General features: G+C 33.2%; 1 protein-coding gene across 1 annotated transcript; it reads left to right on the top strand.

The window, feature by feature from the left end:
• Positions 1-3,786: 3,786 nt before the first annotated feature.
• On the top strand, positions 3,787-15,355 carry LOC129221328 (U9-ctenitoxin-Pr1a-like). The gene is made up of 5 exons (XM_054855795.1): positions 3,787-3,861; positions 6,165-6,270; positions 10,413-10,489; positions 12,877-12,930; positions 15,271-15,355. The coding sequence occupies exons 1-4, from the start codon at positions 3,823-3,825 to the stop codon at positions 12,901-12,903; spliced, it is 249 nt and encodes an 82-aa protein (XP_054711770.1). The 5' UTR covers positions 3,787-3,822; the 3' UTR covers positions 12,904-12,930; positions 15,271-15,355.
• The last annotated feature ends 1,171 nt before the right edge of the window (positions 15,356-16,526 follow it).

Below are 16,526 nucleotides of genomic sequence, written 5' to 3'. Positions count from 1 at the left end.
CAAGAAAAAAACTAGATAAGTATATTGTTGCAGTAAATTTAATTAGCTCTCATTTAAGCCTAAAACGAAGTCTGCAGGTTCAATAGTTCCTTTACAATCACAAAACAAAAAAGTATCCGCGGAATTTGATTTTTGAAGAAATGAAACAAAACACTATTCAAATTAATATGGAAAATCCTATTCTAAAAAAAGGGAGTAGAGAATGATCTAATAATACTATAATGCGTGTTTATATAAGTTCTTTGTGTCGGGGAAACACGCCGGTTATGAAGGAAAAAAAAAGATAGACCAATAGTTGACACAAACATTCATTCCTCTACGTATCTATACCCTTCACATTGATAAATTTTCTGTTGCATTTCGTTTTTCGACTGGAAAGTTACCTACCGAGTTTTATTTTGAATAGACAAAATTTCGATATCAGACGAATTTGTAATGAGATTCAATTATCCGAAGACGGGAGAGCAGAGAAACAAAGAAAAAATAAAAATAATAGTTCACTTATTCTTTTTGCGATAGAAAATAAAACTGTCCAGGTTCATCATATCAGACGGAAAGCTTCAGCTGGAAACCTTTAATGAAAAGGGCCTCCATTTACACTTTAAGTGCAATATTATCGAATTACTACCTACTTACTTACCATTATTTACCTACTTACTGAAAAATCATTCAAGCAGAAAGAATCAAAAATAGGGGTACATATGGAATCATTAACCAAAATGCTTCCATTTTTTCAATAGTCTCACTTAGTGAAACGATATTTATAGTCTTTTTTTTTTGTTTAATCTCAGAGTGATCTAACTTAGGTCCCAAACCTTTGCTTCACCATATTTGTTCTTAAGAAAAAAGTTACGGACCAATATAACAAACTTCATTTAATTTCAATATTAAACGATAATTCCATTGTTAAAGAAAGTGCCATAAAACAAAGGTTCTTCATATATACAACATCACAGCAGATACTCGGTTTCTAGTGTGATGTTGATCTATAACGGGATCAAGTAAAGAGAAATATGACTTTTTTCACGAGTTAAGCGACACGTATTGTGAAATATGATATAGTTAAGAAAATCATTGACAATTAAATTGTTCTAATTAAATTAGTGCACAAATAAATCCTGGAGAGGAACAAAGATCAGTTTATAATGCAAATCGTACAAAATGTTATACGCATTAAGATTTTTTTTCCTTTAACCGACTTCAAAAAAGACGTTCTCAATTCGTCGGAATCTTTTTATATACGTCCCCCCTCCCCGTAAACTCAAACACGTATAGACCAACTTGAAAAATTGTCTTTTTTTTTCCTCGTTTGAAAAGGTATATACTTCCCAGGTGATTCCATGGTCATCAGGTAGGTCAGTATATGAAGATGGAATCCTTGAGAAATCAAGAAAACTCTACAAATTCTATGGGCAAAGTTAAAGCGATTTCTGTTGGTTTTTTTTTTTTTAGCGACTCGTGACTTTTTTTTTTCAGAAAGCATACTTTGATAAAGTCAAACTGATGATGAAGACAATTTTTAAATAATTGTGAATTCGAAAAAGTCTTTCTTCACAATCTTTGGAAATCTCCCGAGAAGCTGTGCTCTATTTCTTTCTCTATTTTGCTCATATAAAGCCTTGGTTTCCTAGGAGCGAACTCACCGATCTTCGACGTCGCTCCTCGCCGTGACGCTGAAATCAAAGTCAAGTGGATTCTGGCGTGGCCATTCACGACGTCGATTTAGCTCGGGCACGCATGCGCAGAAGAATCAAGTTTTCACCTTGGCTTGGAGCGACGCCGATGATCGGCGTGTTTGCTTCTAGGAAACCAAGGCTTTAGCTGTTTTCAGACTCCTACGCTCGACGCTTTCTCACTCAAGATGTACGTAAGGAGTCTACCATATACTCTACCCTCCGTACTTATTTTACATTTACACCACTAAAAAACAAAACATAAATTATTTTCAAATAAAAAAAAACCAACTTCAAAAAACAAAGAGGAACTGAAAAGTAAAAAATCATTTGTCATACTTGCATACGCTTTCCTACCCAAACGTATAAATCAAATTAATTTTACAATTCTTGTACAAAAAACAACAAAACTAAACACCCAATTACAAAATAAACACTGATTTTAATAACTATACGATGAATTATTTTAATACCTTTCTAATTATATACGATCTCTTAATTTTTAATAACCATTTGAAGTCGGACCTTCTATAAACTAAAACCCAACGTAATTGACAACCCACCAAATCCTGAGTTAAACACTAATTAAACAAAACGCGAAAGTCTTTAAAACTATACCTTCTCAGTTACGTTAAGTAGTAGTTTGTAGGAGGCCCCAACTTCAAATGGTTATTGAAAACTAAGAGATCGTATATAATTAGTCAGGTATTAAAATAATTCATCGTATAGTAATTAAAATCAGTGTTTATTTTATAATTGGGTGTTTAGTTGACTTTTGTACTGGAATTGTAAAATAAATTTGATTTATACGTTTGGGTAGAAAATCGCATGTAAGTATGACCAATTATTTTTTTCTTTTTAGTTCCTCTTTGTTTTTTTGAAGTCGTTTTATTTAATTTGAAAATACTTTATTTTACATAATTTTAAAATTTATGCAAGTAAATAAATAAATAAATAAATAAACCTACTTTTTGTTTTTTATTATTAATCTCCCACAAAAAAATAATTCTTTTCCACGAAACTTAGTGAAATGTTACTTTTTTACGTCCCAAATACACTGCAACTTTTTCCTTTCAAAATATTTATTTTTTTCTTCTTACTTTGATTTAATATTTAAAAAGCATCATAGCTTTCAATTGAAAAATCTAACGTCAAAATATCTGATTTTTTTTTAAAAAATCGGTGCGATTTTTTTTTTGTTGGAATCTTTACTTTCCGATGGTATAAAAAAAAATACTACAGAAAATTTTCACAGAAAATGAGAAAAAAACGAAAAATTCGAATTGAAAAAAAAAAAGAGTCGATCTGATGTTGGGGTAAAGTGAGTCGTGAGTCAAAGGTTTTAAATTCTAAGACTCTTAGTTGGAATCGGTTATTTTCCCTCAAAATCCGCAACTCTGCTAATGTTTGCGGAGTCGTAGTCGGATTTCTTTTGGGACAAAGGAGTCGGAATTGAAGGCCTAAAAATTCCAAGATTTGGAAGTCATTTTCCCTCCGTATCTAAATTTTTGCCAAAGCTATAAGAAGTCAGGGTCGGTGCTTGATTAATTTTTCGATAGAGGAGTCGGAGTCTGAATCGATGGCTCTAAAATTCTAGGAATCGGAGTCGGAAGTTGGAGAGCTATTTCCAACAAAGTTTGTTTGAAGTAAATGCCTTTAAGTTCGGGATCTATATTTATTTTAATCTATGACAATGGCACTTTTTTATTGCTTCATAATCATGTTGGCAACGTGTCCCACGTTAGAATCGTGATCTTCAAAAAAAAAAAAAAAAAAAACTCATGTTCCTATGTAATTATTCGTTGTCTAGATAGGTACTGTAATCATCCCTCTAAATTTCTTGAAGCATTTCAATTGCACCGTGCGTATTAGAGTTTTTGAATTTGGGGGAATTTGGTGCGAAAAAAACTAACGCACGAGTTCCGGAAAGTTAAAGATGAATCGCTACGTTTTAGATTTTTTTGATATCACTCCTGCTAATTTTTCTGTTTGATGCATTATCCGTTGCCGTCTGATATAGTGAAATTTAAATCTTTCTCCCAGATGCTTTTTTTCACATTACCAGATGTTGATTTTTATGTCCAAGTAATATCATAAAAAGAGCAGGCAAAATCTTTCGATATATTCTTTTCAAAGATCTCGGCAAAAAATGAAGGTGACAATCGCATTGATTTTGTTGACGTTTGTGGTAAGTTTAATTACATAAACCTTTTTCATTTAGTTGATTAGTAATTGAGATCATATGGAACGGTTCTTCTGCCTTGGGCGGGAAAAGGCGGAATCGCCAATTTTTTGTTTTTATTTATTTATTTATTTATTTTTTGCCATCTTTAGTTTTGTCTAACACTATCGATACCCACACGACTTTGTCCGTGGTTGAAAATTAAAAGGCCATTTGGTTTCCCCTTCTATACTTACAGTTAAATTCTTTTACGCGTATAGTATTTATTTATTTATTTTTCAAGATCAGTACATAAATCTGGCAGATTTGAAAATTAAACAATTCCAGCCTCTATCATGACATCAAATGCATTTTTTCGCGAAAAGTGTAAAAGAATACATATACATGATTGCATGTGCGCTAGTCACTGAATTTGGCACATCATCTTTTGCTTCAAGTTTTTAAAGATATCTCTAAGTTGTCGTCAAATGCTCATCCATTCACGACGTCACTTCCATCCCATTATTTCTGTGGTTTAAGAACCAAAGTTTGTTGAATGTTACCTTCATCGGACCAAAAGTAGCATAACTTTACGATTTGTGAACTTCAAAATCGTTTGTCTTGTTCATGGAAAAAAAATTTGTTAGAACAGTTCGATTATAAGTAAATGTAATGGTTGATATGATTACATCCAAATAATAATAAATCAAAAACCAAAACGTGAACTGTATAAACTCTAAACGAAAGAAAGGGTAACCATTTTTCCTAGAATTAGCTTAAACTAAAAATGCTTTTATTATTTGAGAATAAATGTTTACATTTAAAACCAGAAGGAGTAGTAATAAGCCGATATCGCACAATTAAAGAAATTTTAAATTTAGTTAAAATTTTACTATTATTCATTAAAAATATAAAAGTAAGACAAAAGTAAAAAAAAGAAAAAAAAAACCGCAACTGACTCACTTCTTTTCATATATTCTCCCCAAAGTCAAGTAACAGGTTTCATATTCCGTGGTAGACTGATCGATAGGCATTGGACTCGGTAACTTTCGAGTGGCGAGTTCGATGCCCAGGTCCAGTCAAAAAATCCTCCGTGTACTCTAATGGTTACCAATCAACTTTTGCTTCAAATTTTTAATAGTGTACGTTAAATTTGTTGTGGTCAAAGTTTACCAAGTTAACAATACAAATCAATATTTTTGAAGGATCTGGAAATACTCGGCTACTGATCTGGATCAAAAAACAGAGCCGTCCTTCCGACCGACTAAACGGGTGTAGTGGTAAGTAAGAACAGGGGCGTGCACAGGGGAGAGAAGGGCCACCTGCTGGTCCGTGCCCGAGATTTTTGAAATGAGGGCTGAAATATATGTAGGGACGTAAGGTTAAACAATATAGAGGGGGGCCCGTAAAAGTCATTTGTGACGGGCCCCACAATTTCTGTGCACGCCCCTGGGGAAGAGGGGACCCTGGAGTGAGGTAGTAGTGTAAATACAAGTAGAGTCAGACCTCGATATACGGTCACTCGCTTATAAGGTCACCCCGCATATAAGGTCACTTTTCTAAAGTCCGAGTTAGCTGAATGGGAATTCTATGATATGTATTATCGGATATATGGTCAGGTCATAATACATTAATCGCCTATGAGGTCACTTTTGTCTGATTTCTTCAAATGATTTCATTGCCTAATAGATTCATTTCCAAGAATTTTCCGCAATATACGATCCTTAAAAAGTGAAAAGTCATTTTTCCTATTAACGTAGTAAATTAACACTAGAAAGGGAGTGTTATGACAGTGATACTAAAATATGAAGCAGTAACGTGGGCACTCAGCATGTACTTATCGCATTTTGTTACCAGCCATTAGAAGCCGAAAAATTTTTTCAAAAGATACTTAGAAACCATCGTGCTTAAATTAAAGAAAAAACGCGTCAGTCCCGTATTAATGTAATTTTAAGTAAGGTAAGTTGCTCATCAGTTCTTTGCTTGGGCATATTTGAATGCAGTTTTATTCATAATGGAAGTTTTAAAAAAGCATTTCAAAATTTCTTATTAATTCCAAAAATTTCAATTGGTTCAAATCGATTCAACCATTATAATTTATTTAACTGATGCTCTTGGACGTTTTTTATTTTAAAAGAATTAATGTATACGTCCTTGTAAGTACATACTTATTTATTAATAAATATATGTTTGAATCGGTTATATGGTCACCCCGCTTATAAGGTCAGTTTTGTGAAGTCCCGTGGAGTGACCTTATATCGAGGTCCGATTGTATGATTTTGTGAAAAATGTAAAGTTTGTAACATAATATTCTCTGTTTTCCCCTCTAGATCTACGTGAGCGGCGGTCAGCCATGTGGATCTACGGAATGCAGTGATAACTATTGCTGCAGTGGAGGATCTTTCAGTCGACATTGCCGCCCATTAGCAGACGAAGGTCAAATATCTTCACATATTCTATAGAAACAATTGCTTACTTCCCCTCTCCATTGCTCTAAAAAGCACCAATACAAAGTGTTCTCAATCAACTATGAATTTCGTAATCTCTATTCAAAAGCAAGCGAAAGAAAAATCCTGCGAAAAAACAATACATTTATTCAGTGCTTTGCGTTTTATGTGCAATAATTTTACCCTCAAATTTCAGTGTACAGCTTCATGATCTCTGGTGGCATAAATTTATTACATTTTCAGTGAGGCAATCAAGCATTGCTACTGCAGAAGTAATCCAGATTCAATTATGCATGAACCAATTAAGCTCAGGCCCAAAAACCATCGAACTTTAAGGCCCTCGTTTTTTTTTTCTTTTTTTTTTTTTAAAGTCGCATAAAATGCGATGACATTTTCAATTAGTTGGCTTTTAATATAAATTTATTAACAACAAAATTGCTAAAATCTATTGTCCTTAAGAGGTTTTCCATCTCCAGCTCAGTCACTTTCCTATGCCGGGCTGATGAGTGCTAATAAGCACGAAACTGCAGTCCTCGGCTGGAAATGACTGAGCTGGCGGTGTATTCCATAAAATTCAGTATATTTGCTCACAGTATTACATCAATTAAAAACATATCACTGTTCGCATAAATTTAATAGATATTACATTTAAGAGGGAAATTTTTTTCAAAGCACTTATATTTGTATATAGTCTTTACAATTTTCAATTTGAACACTTAAAGAAAATGTTAATGTTGAGATTTATGTTTGAATTTAGAAGTAGAAATATACATAAAATACACTTCAAAGAAACAAAGATAAATATTATTGAAAATGTGTACTTATAGATTCCTATCATACATATTAAACGAACGAAAGTCGGTTTCTTTCGCGAATAGTTACTGATAGTTATTGATCTTCCGACAATGCGAGAACCTCTCACTCCTTCTCTAGAGAAAATTAGCTTTCTCATGGTCAGATGCCTTGTTATTAGAGCCATATTATAGTCAGTTTTATGATTGATGTTTCAGGGGGCTCTGCCCCCTGCATTTTTTGCTCATTTTATTTCTGTGGTGTAACAAATGTTTAAGTTAAAAGACAAGTATAAATTACGGATGCATTTTGCTGTAAGTTTCCCTAGACAAATATCTAAACTCCCCTTCCTGCAATATAGGGCTCTGTTTTCGTTGTAATGAGACGATTGAAAAAAAATAATAATAAAAATGATGGGGAAATTTTCAGAATTAAAGTTATATATCTTTTATAAACCTATAAATAACTTTGGGAGACAACCACTCTACCAGAAATCCCCCCCTCCCTCGCTCCCATGTAGTGACGCTTATGGTTTATATCAAGTAATTCAAAAGTTAAACAAAACCATTACGTTGTGTCTAGCTACATCAATTGCAAACCATTGAGCTATAAAACTAAGAGGAGATAGAACTTCCCATTCTTCTACACTGAGACTCACGGTCTGAATTTCGAGCGAGTTTGGCAAAACCAATTGCATCATAAAACATCTTGTTTAATGGAAAAAGACCGCTTCTTTTGCCACAACGATTTGAACATATTCAAGATTTGAAAAAGGCATGGCAAAAGGCTTTACATGATAAAACTTGAGTATAAATGTTAAAAGTGTGATTCTTTTGCCCTACTCGCTTGGGCAAAAAACGGACCGATTAGTTCGCTCTCCTCTTACTGTTACAGCTCAATGTTGCAAACTGAATTTGCAGCTGGAGGTGACTATCACATAAAAACTCGAAAAAAACTTAATATTAGAAGAACAACATTTCTTGAAACAGAACTACACGGCATCATTATAATAACTCAAAAGCGATCCAGAAGTTTCTTCAGCTGTCACGCAAATTAGAATAATTTGATAATAATATACATTTGATTTGATAATAATATACATTTTTTTAATTAGTAGAGCAAAGTAGACCTAATCACAAACTCCAATTGAAAGCAGAAAGTCTCCTGCGTAGAGTAGTTGGGAAAAATCGTACACACACAGACCGTTTCAACACGTGCGTTTGTGATAAGAAACAAATGATATATAGCATTCAATCATTACTACTGAAAAAACAAACAAATTTTCACAGTGTTTTTGTGTAAATACTTCACAAATACACAAGTTTCAAAATCCAATCAAGTCACTTACCTGAAAATTATGAAAATTAAATACCCATCATTTCTTCTGCACAAATCCTGCCGTACATTGCTCCAAGATTAGACCAAGACATGTCCAAATCAGCGTAAACAAGAAATTCAAACGTTCACTCGCGCTTAAGTTATTTGCTATTGATCAACTTTCTGAGTAGGCTCTACTCTTTGTTTAAATCAAATTATTTGCTGAAATAACGGCACTTTACGCAGTATGCAGTTTTGTAGAGATTCCCCTAATAAAAGTTATTTTTGATATTTTACATTTTGCATAGTGCCCATTCTCATAACCATGCTGATATCTGCTGTATTGGACAGCAGCGACATGAACGGCGGAAATCGTAACTATCTAAACATGTGAAATTAGGAAGCGAACAACGAAAATACAAAGCTTATAAGATCATGAGAAATGCGTTATTAGTTGGTGTGTGGAACACATTATACAACTGAAAAAAATAAAATGCTGTAAGTTTAATCTGTACAGTTAACCTCAGATGTTTGAAGAAAAGCAGATATCCTTCCCCGAATTTAACGGTTTCAAACTACACGAATTTCGAGTAATTCTTTCGAAAATGTCAAAAATACATATATTATTTGACTTAAAGATTAACACTACGCCTAAATAAACGTTGTATGTTCCAATACAACATTTTAAAGCTTTTTTTAAACGTAGAGGCTTTTTTTTTTTATAATTTCCACACTTGAAACAAAATTCCGATTTTGCAGTTTCGAGCACCGCGGTTTCAAAGAATACGTAACCAATTTATCGTGTTTTTTATGGGCTACCTGATATGGGCTGCATTTTCATTTTCACTTAATAAGTGAAAAATGTCTTATAAAACAAATAAAGATTGTCACAATTAGCATTAACGAAAGCTGATCATGTTGTTAAGATGATCTTTTATTTCAAAATTCCTTTATATAATTAGACTAGTAAGCACTTAATGAAAATTGTCGGAAAGAGTTGAGTGACATTATTTCTTTCTGAGGTCCGAAAAATGCACCCCAAAAGTAGTCGCTCTCTTATCGAAAGTTTGACGAAGTAAAAGCATAGTTGATTTACGAACGAATGCTAACTGCAATTTTCAAATGTGTCCCAGAAGAAGAGGAACTTTTTCTTATCCGTGGACTAAAATTTATAATAAAGGTACATACATTAAAAAAAATTACGAATCGATTAACGAATAGCAGACTATATAATATTAAATTAGCTACGTGTATTGTGGAATTCAATGAATTTTTATTGATTAGGATTCTCGTTTTAATTGCATTAGAGTTTTGGATAGTCAAACACTTCGCAGTGATAATGAAACCGTTGCCAAAGGTGAGCAAAAGGATAAGGATTGTGTACACCGCAGCACTGGATGAAAGCTTGTCAGAACAGCTCTTTTCTGCAATGGCCGGTGCGCTGGTGTTGCAATGCATGTAACAGAGTTGCGGCCAGCAATTTTTATTAAAAGTTGTTTTAAGCCCTAAAAAAAATAAAACGTTGTGTATAATTGTAGTTATGCAATAATTCATCATTCATTGATACTGATTTGTGAGCACTGATGTTGTGACCCAAATGTTCTTTTACGATTCTTGCTTGTTATATTCTCTACTTCCCTTTCAAGTTTGTACGCGAAGTGTCTCGAGACACTCTGTTTTTAATTCTTTTGTGATGCAGTAAAAAAAAAAAAAAAAATACAAGAGACTGTGGTTTTTAATTTTTAAAACGACATAAGCTATACTTGCAAAAAATTACTTTCATTTAAAATTTTCAAAAGTATAGGTGCATAGGTTAGTCAGCCACGCTTCATTTTCTAGCACTCGTTTTTTATGCGCCTCACTCACAAAGGCGCATTTTCGTTGTACATTTGCTTGTACGGGCGCATATCCTAATTTCCGGTCAGTTATTCAGAAAACTAATCTTTATGTTTGAAAATGCGCATTAGAAATTGTGAGCAATTGTAATTCATTTTATTACTTATTTTTCCTTTTCCACAACAGGTATGCCATGTGAGCCGCCAAACAGATTAAACGACTACAGAACATCATGTCCTTGCAAGGAAGGCATGTTTTGCAGCGTAAGTACACTTGAACAAATAAACATTTTATCTCATTTGTTTTCCCCTGCGCTGTATACGATAATGTCATTATTATATAGGGTAATTCAAAAATTTCTCCGGGATTTGAAGCAGTGGGTTCAGTAGTTAGAACCAAATCCTCACACCCCAGAAGATAAAATCTAGCTACTCGAATGCCTGACGCGTTGCTGAAAATCGTCAAAATGTTCTCAGAACAGCAGGTCATAATTTATAACAAATATTCAAGTTTTCTTACTTTCTCTTCATGTCTAAAGAGTCGAAAATTAGCCTGAATTCCGCCTAATATGTAAAGATTCAGATAATAAAAATGTTAAAGGGAGTTGAAGTCACGTTTATCTTAGATTGATCAAGAGTTATGCAAAAAAGCAGTCATGGAAGTCAACTTACAGGAATTAAGACAAAACAATGTGCATAGAGATAGTTGAACAAAAAATCATTTAAACGGAACTAGTAACAAGAAAGTAGAATTACACTGGTTGTTTACCCGAAGCCAACTAGCCAAAACTCTTTTCCTCTGACCAGTAGATAAGGCGGTCGGCAAATATTTATCATGTGAATAAGCTATTTAAATCAACGCATTTTGTCGATGTCCTCGGCAATCAGAGAACACTATTATAAAATTTAGGGTTAACTAAACAATGATACAGAGATGGTCCGATGGTCTACGAAACAGGTGAAAATAAAGTCATATAAGAATACTTTATAGGACTGACAAAAACGATACGTGTTGAGTATAGGAATATAGACTGATTTAAGCAGGGAAAACTTACACTGTAAGACTATAAGTACTGGGACACTTTCAAAAACTCGCATTTTTACGGAGTTCTCGAGAAATAAAAGACCAATTGCTCTGTAATTTTTTTCACATAAAAGGTATACTCCAGCTGCCATTTTCCAATAAAAATTAAGTCTCCTATTCATCTAGAGGACCAGCAACAAATTGAGAGGAAAAAAAAAGGCTTTTGATCCTTTTTCATTGTAAATAGCTGGGAATAAGCAATAAATTTCAGAAATAATTTTAAAAATTATCAAAATTTATTTTTATATTTTCGTGGAAGTGTCTCTTATACCCACGGAGATATAAGCATTTCTTTCAAAAATACAGATTTTTTTCGAAGGTTTTCAGCTTATATCAGGCAGAGTTTTCCGTTAAACGTTACTAAGCTTTCAGAATATTTGACAGCATATTAGAGATCCATAATTATAAAATTTGAAGTTAAAATATTAAAAGTTTAATGAAATGTAAACGTTTTAAAGCAATTAGTTTGACACTGCGCATGCGCGAAAGATAACTATTTATAACTTTCATAATCCAAAGCTCAGATATGTCCTACAACTTATTGAAAAATCCACATTAAAATCTTTAAAATTTAAAAAGTTATCAGCGATCTAATGAGCCGAATTTCTATAATTCTTGGATAGACAACGAAATGGTAAGGGGTCGTTCGCAAACTGGCAACACTTTCCTGTTATCCTTGCAGAATGATTCATGATAGGAACGGATTATTTGCAAACGATCCCTCACGATTCGTCGTCTAGCCAAGAATTATTAAAATTCGGCTCATTGGATCGCTGATAACTTTTTACATTTTAAAGATATCAAAATGGAATTTTTTATGAGTTGTAGGATATATCTGGGCTTCCGATTATGAAGGTTATAAATTGATATATTTCGCGCACGCGCGGTAAAAAATTAATTGCTTTAAACATTCATATTTTATTAAACTTTCAATTTTTTAACTTTCGAATTGTACTATTATGTTTCTCTAATTTGCTGTCAAATATTCTGAAAGTTTAGTAACGTTTGACGGAAAACTGCCTGATATGAGTCGAAAACCTTCAAAAAAATTTGCGTCTTTGAAAGAAATGCTTATACGTATCTCCGTGGGTGTAAGAGATACTTTTACGAAAATATTAAAATAAATTCTAAATAGTTTTCTAACTTTTTTTCTGAAAATCATAGCTTATTCCCAGCTATTTATAATGAAAAATGATCAAAAACTTTTTTTTTTCCTCAATTTGTTACTCAATCCTTAAATAAATAGTACACTTAATTTTTGTTGGAAAATGGCTGCTAGTCAACTTTTCATGTGAAAAAAAAATACAGAGCAGTAGGTCTTTTATTTCTCGAGAAATGCGTAAAAATGTGAATTTATGAGTGTCCCAATACACTTGGTCATATAGTGTATTTCGTGGATTAATAGATGAAACACTAAACGGACTAGAGTCTTGTATTATTAAAATTACCGAAGATGACTGAAAGAAAAAAATATTAATATTTGTAGATTGATATGATGTTGTTTATTTGAGAAAGATAATTGTTGTGTAATGGCTTGTAAAAAATTTCAATTGAATTTATTCAACAGGCAATTGCAAGATGCCAGAAAGAATAAGCATCAATGAAATACAGCTACTTCGAGGTAATGAAACATTCACTTTTATTTATAAACCAAAAAATTTGAAAACAAATTCAATTTAAAAAGTATTTTAAAAAGAAATTGGTTGTTGTTTCCTTCAGTCAAAAGTACTACTTTTAGTCACTGAAATTGACAGAATGAGTAAAAAAAATAACATGGACGCAGAAAATACTTTCATTTTCCCAACAGTTATTTTTTAATTAATTTTTTAAAGTGTCCGATTTTGAAAACAAGCCGTGGTCTTTATGACGTCACAAATGATGCAATTTGGCGCATCTTTGCACCGCGTTTCCACGTTATGATAATCAAGAAGCGAATTAAATATTGCGCTTTACGCTTGCTATCAACCATATCGTTGCCAATACACGTGAGTAAAGATGCGAATTAAATATTTTGCTCTGTGAATGGCAACACTGAATGGCATTTCATCATTTGTTATGTCACACGACAGAAGCGTAAACAATGAAAGCGCACCGATTTAAGTAATTTTTTAAAAATATTAAACTTAAATAAATTACTTAAAAAATGATTAGATCCTATGTTTTTAAGCATGCTCTTCCAGAAAAAAATACTTCTAAAATTTTGGAAATGACCCCATTCTGAAATGTATATTTTTTAAATATAGAGGAGTTCCTTGAAATTCTAATGCAGGTTACAGAGGGTGGTACAATAGTAACTTCCTCTACACATGAATCCCTAGCGGAATATCCGGAGAATCAATCGTATCAAAATTTTGGATATGATTAATTGAAGGTTTCCGCTTGAGATTGGGATGATTTTAATGATCCCACTAAATACGCTTACGGACCTTGACAATTCTTGACTTCTCTTTCTGTGTTAAACCGATGCAGCTCATGCATTCACCAATCAATGTCAACGTTTCAATGCAGCTCATGCATCCACCAATCAATGTCAACGTTTCAATGCAGTTCATGCATCCAACAATCATAATCAATGTTTCAAAGTTTGTTTATATTTTTGATTCGGCGTCATCCATTTTGACCGCAAGAGGGGCCACTGGGAACCCCTGCATTCACCTATCAATGGCAAAGTAATGGAAACAGGGATGCCGTGTAGCGCCCTCTTTGTTGCCATGGATTTCAGCGATTGCCACGGCCTATAAGAATTAAACCGGACCATGTTTAAGCAACGCATTGCTGATAGATACGTTTACTGTGAACGAATTTCGAAATTTTCGAATAGCAGCACTTCCTTTTTCCTTTCGTAAATTGGTCAGCATATTGAAAAACTACAAATCATGTTGGAACGATTGTCGTGTGACGAAAATTACCAGTTAAAAGTATTTGTATCGATGAAAATTATTAGACCTAATGGTAGGTAACACAAATGAAGAGGATTTTCGACGCGCTTTGCATACATGACTTTGCGTTTCTCAGAGTAAGTAGTAGAAGCACCAATCGTAAAACACCACGTGCAAGGCAATGCACATGCAAAATGCTTTCAAAACGCAATGTGAGAAGTGTTTTTTTATTCCGGTGTTCTTTTGCTAACGAGCAATTTTCGTCAAACCCCAATCGCTTTAACGCCATTTACGGCCTTTCAATTCGCAGCTCCAATAAACTATAGGGTGCACCGCAGCCACTGGCAGAGGAAAACGGTAAAACAATCAAATGTCGTAACTTATAACTTGCTTTGACGCTTAGTGAATGACAGTAATTTTTCATCGCGTTTGTGAGAAGCTTTCTTTTCTATTTATTCTTTGGAAATTACATTACACCATAAACTGTCTGAAGCCTGTAATTTATCTCAAAGAAAACACGTGGAATGGAATGTTTTGCCTTTTTTGGTAGTATTGCTAATCATCGCAAGGTAGCGTATTCGAACTCTGGAGTTACGAATGCGCTGATCAGTTTGCAGATGAAAAAAGTAAGTGTTGCAGTTCGAAAATCTTGAATTTCATGCACTGTAACTATAATCGTTAGTCGCGTTGCTTGAAAGTATCACAATTTCGAGAACACACCTTCAAATAACCATAGCTGGACTTTTGATTGTTTCAGCGGATAGGTCGTTAGGGCATCTTATATAGAGAAGTTACTTTTGGATCATCCTGTATTTATGTAATAAATATTGTTTTATCATTTTCGAAGTGTAAACTAATATTTTTTTTGTTATTTTTGACCGCACATTTTACTTAATAATAGAAAAAATGAACTTTTTCAATAAAAATTTCTCTTATGATTTAACTTTTTCTGATTTTCCTGCTACAGTAAAAAACTCAAGAGTTTTGACAATTCTATGTGAATAAAAGTAATTAATTAATAATTTTATCAGTATCGAAAGTCATGCAGTTATAATAATGAATTCGCCTTTGTTTCTTTACAGAATCTTGGATATTGAACGACAGCTACACGTTCCATGAGCAGATTCAATAGTAAAATTAAAAAAAAAAAAAAATTATTAATAAAACATGCTTTGGCGACTGTGACATTTATTTGAAGTTCTACATATTGCTGCACTAATTCAATACTGAGATATATAATAAACTGGGTAACACCCACACCTTCCTCAAATAGAGGCTTGACCCAGTTTAAACGCACTTAAAAAAAGTACTAATGAAACAATTATTAAATAGAAAAAAAAACAATTAGGTAAAAAGTTGCCAGAATCATAAGGAAACAAAAAATGTCAATTTGGAAACTTTTTAATGGTTGGAAAAACGTAATAAAATGTGTTTGTAAAAAGCGGGTTAAACCTCCCTAGTAGAATGGTTCAAGAAAAAAACTTTTTTTCAGCTAGAATCCAGGACACCCCCTATTTTTTTTACACTTACTAATAGTATGTTGTAAAAGTTCCAGCTTGTTACTAAAATTTTAAGAGAGTGCTCAATGCCCCCTTCCTTTAACATTAGCCGTAGCATAGAAAATGCCATAAATTTAGGAACATTAATTTTCCCCAGTTTTTTTTTTGTAAATAATTATTTTATTGCAATGTAAATGCATAATATTAGCGTATATTATAATATGTATCATTTTTTTTTCTCAGTTCAATGTATTTTTTTAACCTCCCTCCCTATACGTTTGAAGTTTGGGGGAGGGGGTTGTGAGCACCCTTTTTCTGTTGAAATAGGAAGCTAAAATTCTTCCAGTATATTACTATTCACAAGTCTAAAAATATTGAGGGGTGTCCTGGTATCCAGGAGATTGTTTTTTTACATGTATTTTTGAACCACCCTACTCCCTAGTTTTCCCTACTAGAGTGTTTCCCGAAAGTAAAATCCGGTCTTATACGCATTTTTGTTGCAAAGGATACCCAAGTGCTTATTTTCAGGAGCTCTCTTTTTTTTTTTTTTAATGATATGTTTATTTTCCATAACTAATAATTGTTCATGTTCAAAAAAACATATTTATGTGGGTTCAAGCCAGTGGCGGATATAAGGGGAAGGTTATGGGGTAAGGAACTTGTTTAATCCGTGCAACATTTAATTTAAACCGTATGTTATTAAATCAAATCTGAATTACGTGTAATGACGCGTTCTTTTGAATGATGATCTTATAACTTAGGCGTATTTTTTTTTTTTTAATTATTTCAGGGAAACAAGGTACGTTGAGGCACTGATCGAGCTCAATAGCTAGGTTGTG

The sequence above is a fragment of the Uloborus diversus genome, chromosome 4 (genome assembly GCF_026930045.1).
Source record: "Uloborus diversus isolate 005 chromosome 4, Udiv.v.3.1, whole genome shotgun sequence".
NCBI classification, from domain to species: domain Eukaryota; kingdom Metazoa; phylum Arthropoda; class Arachnida; order Araneae; family Uloboridae; genus Uloborus; species Uloborus diversus.
This window is presented reverse-complemented; position numbering and strand designations above follow the sequence as displayed.

Bases quoted from the DNA above. Each gene is read 5' to 3' on its own strand.
- LOC129221328 (XM_054855795.1), top strand. From the start codon at position 3,823: ATGAAGGTGACAATCGCATTGATTTTGTTGACGTTTGTG. The intron at 6,271-10,412 runs GTCAAATATCTT...TTTCCACAACAG, and splicing joins CCGCCCATTAGCAGACGAAG to GTATGCCATGTGAGCCGCCA. The intron at 10,490-12,876 runs GTAAGTACACTT...TTTATTCAACAG, and splicing joins AGGAAGGCATGTTTTGCAGC to GCAATTGCAAGATGCCAGAA.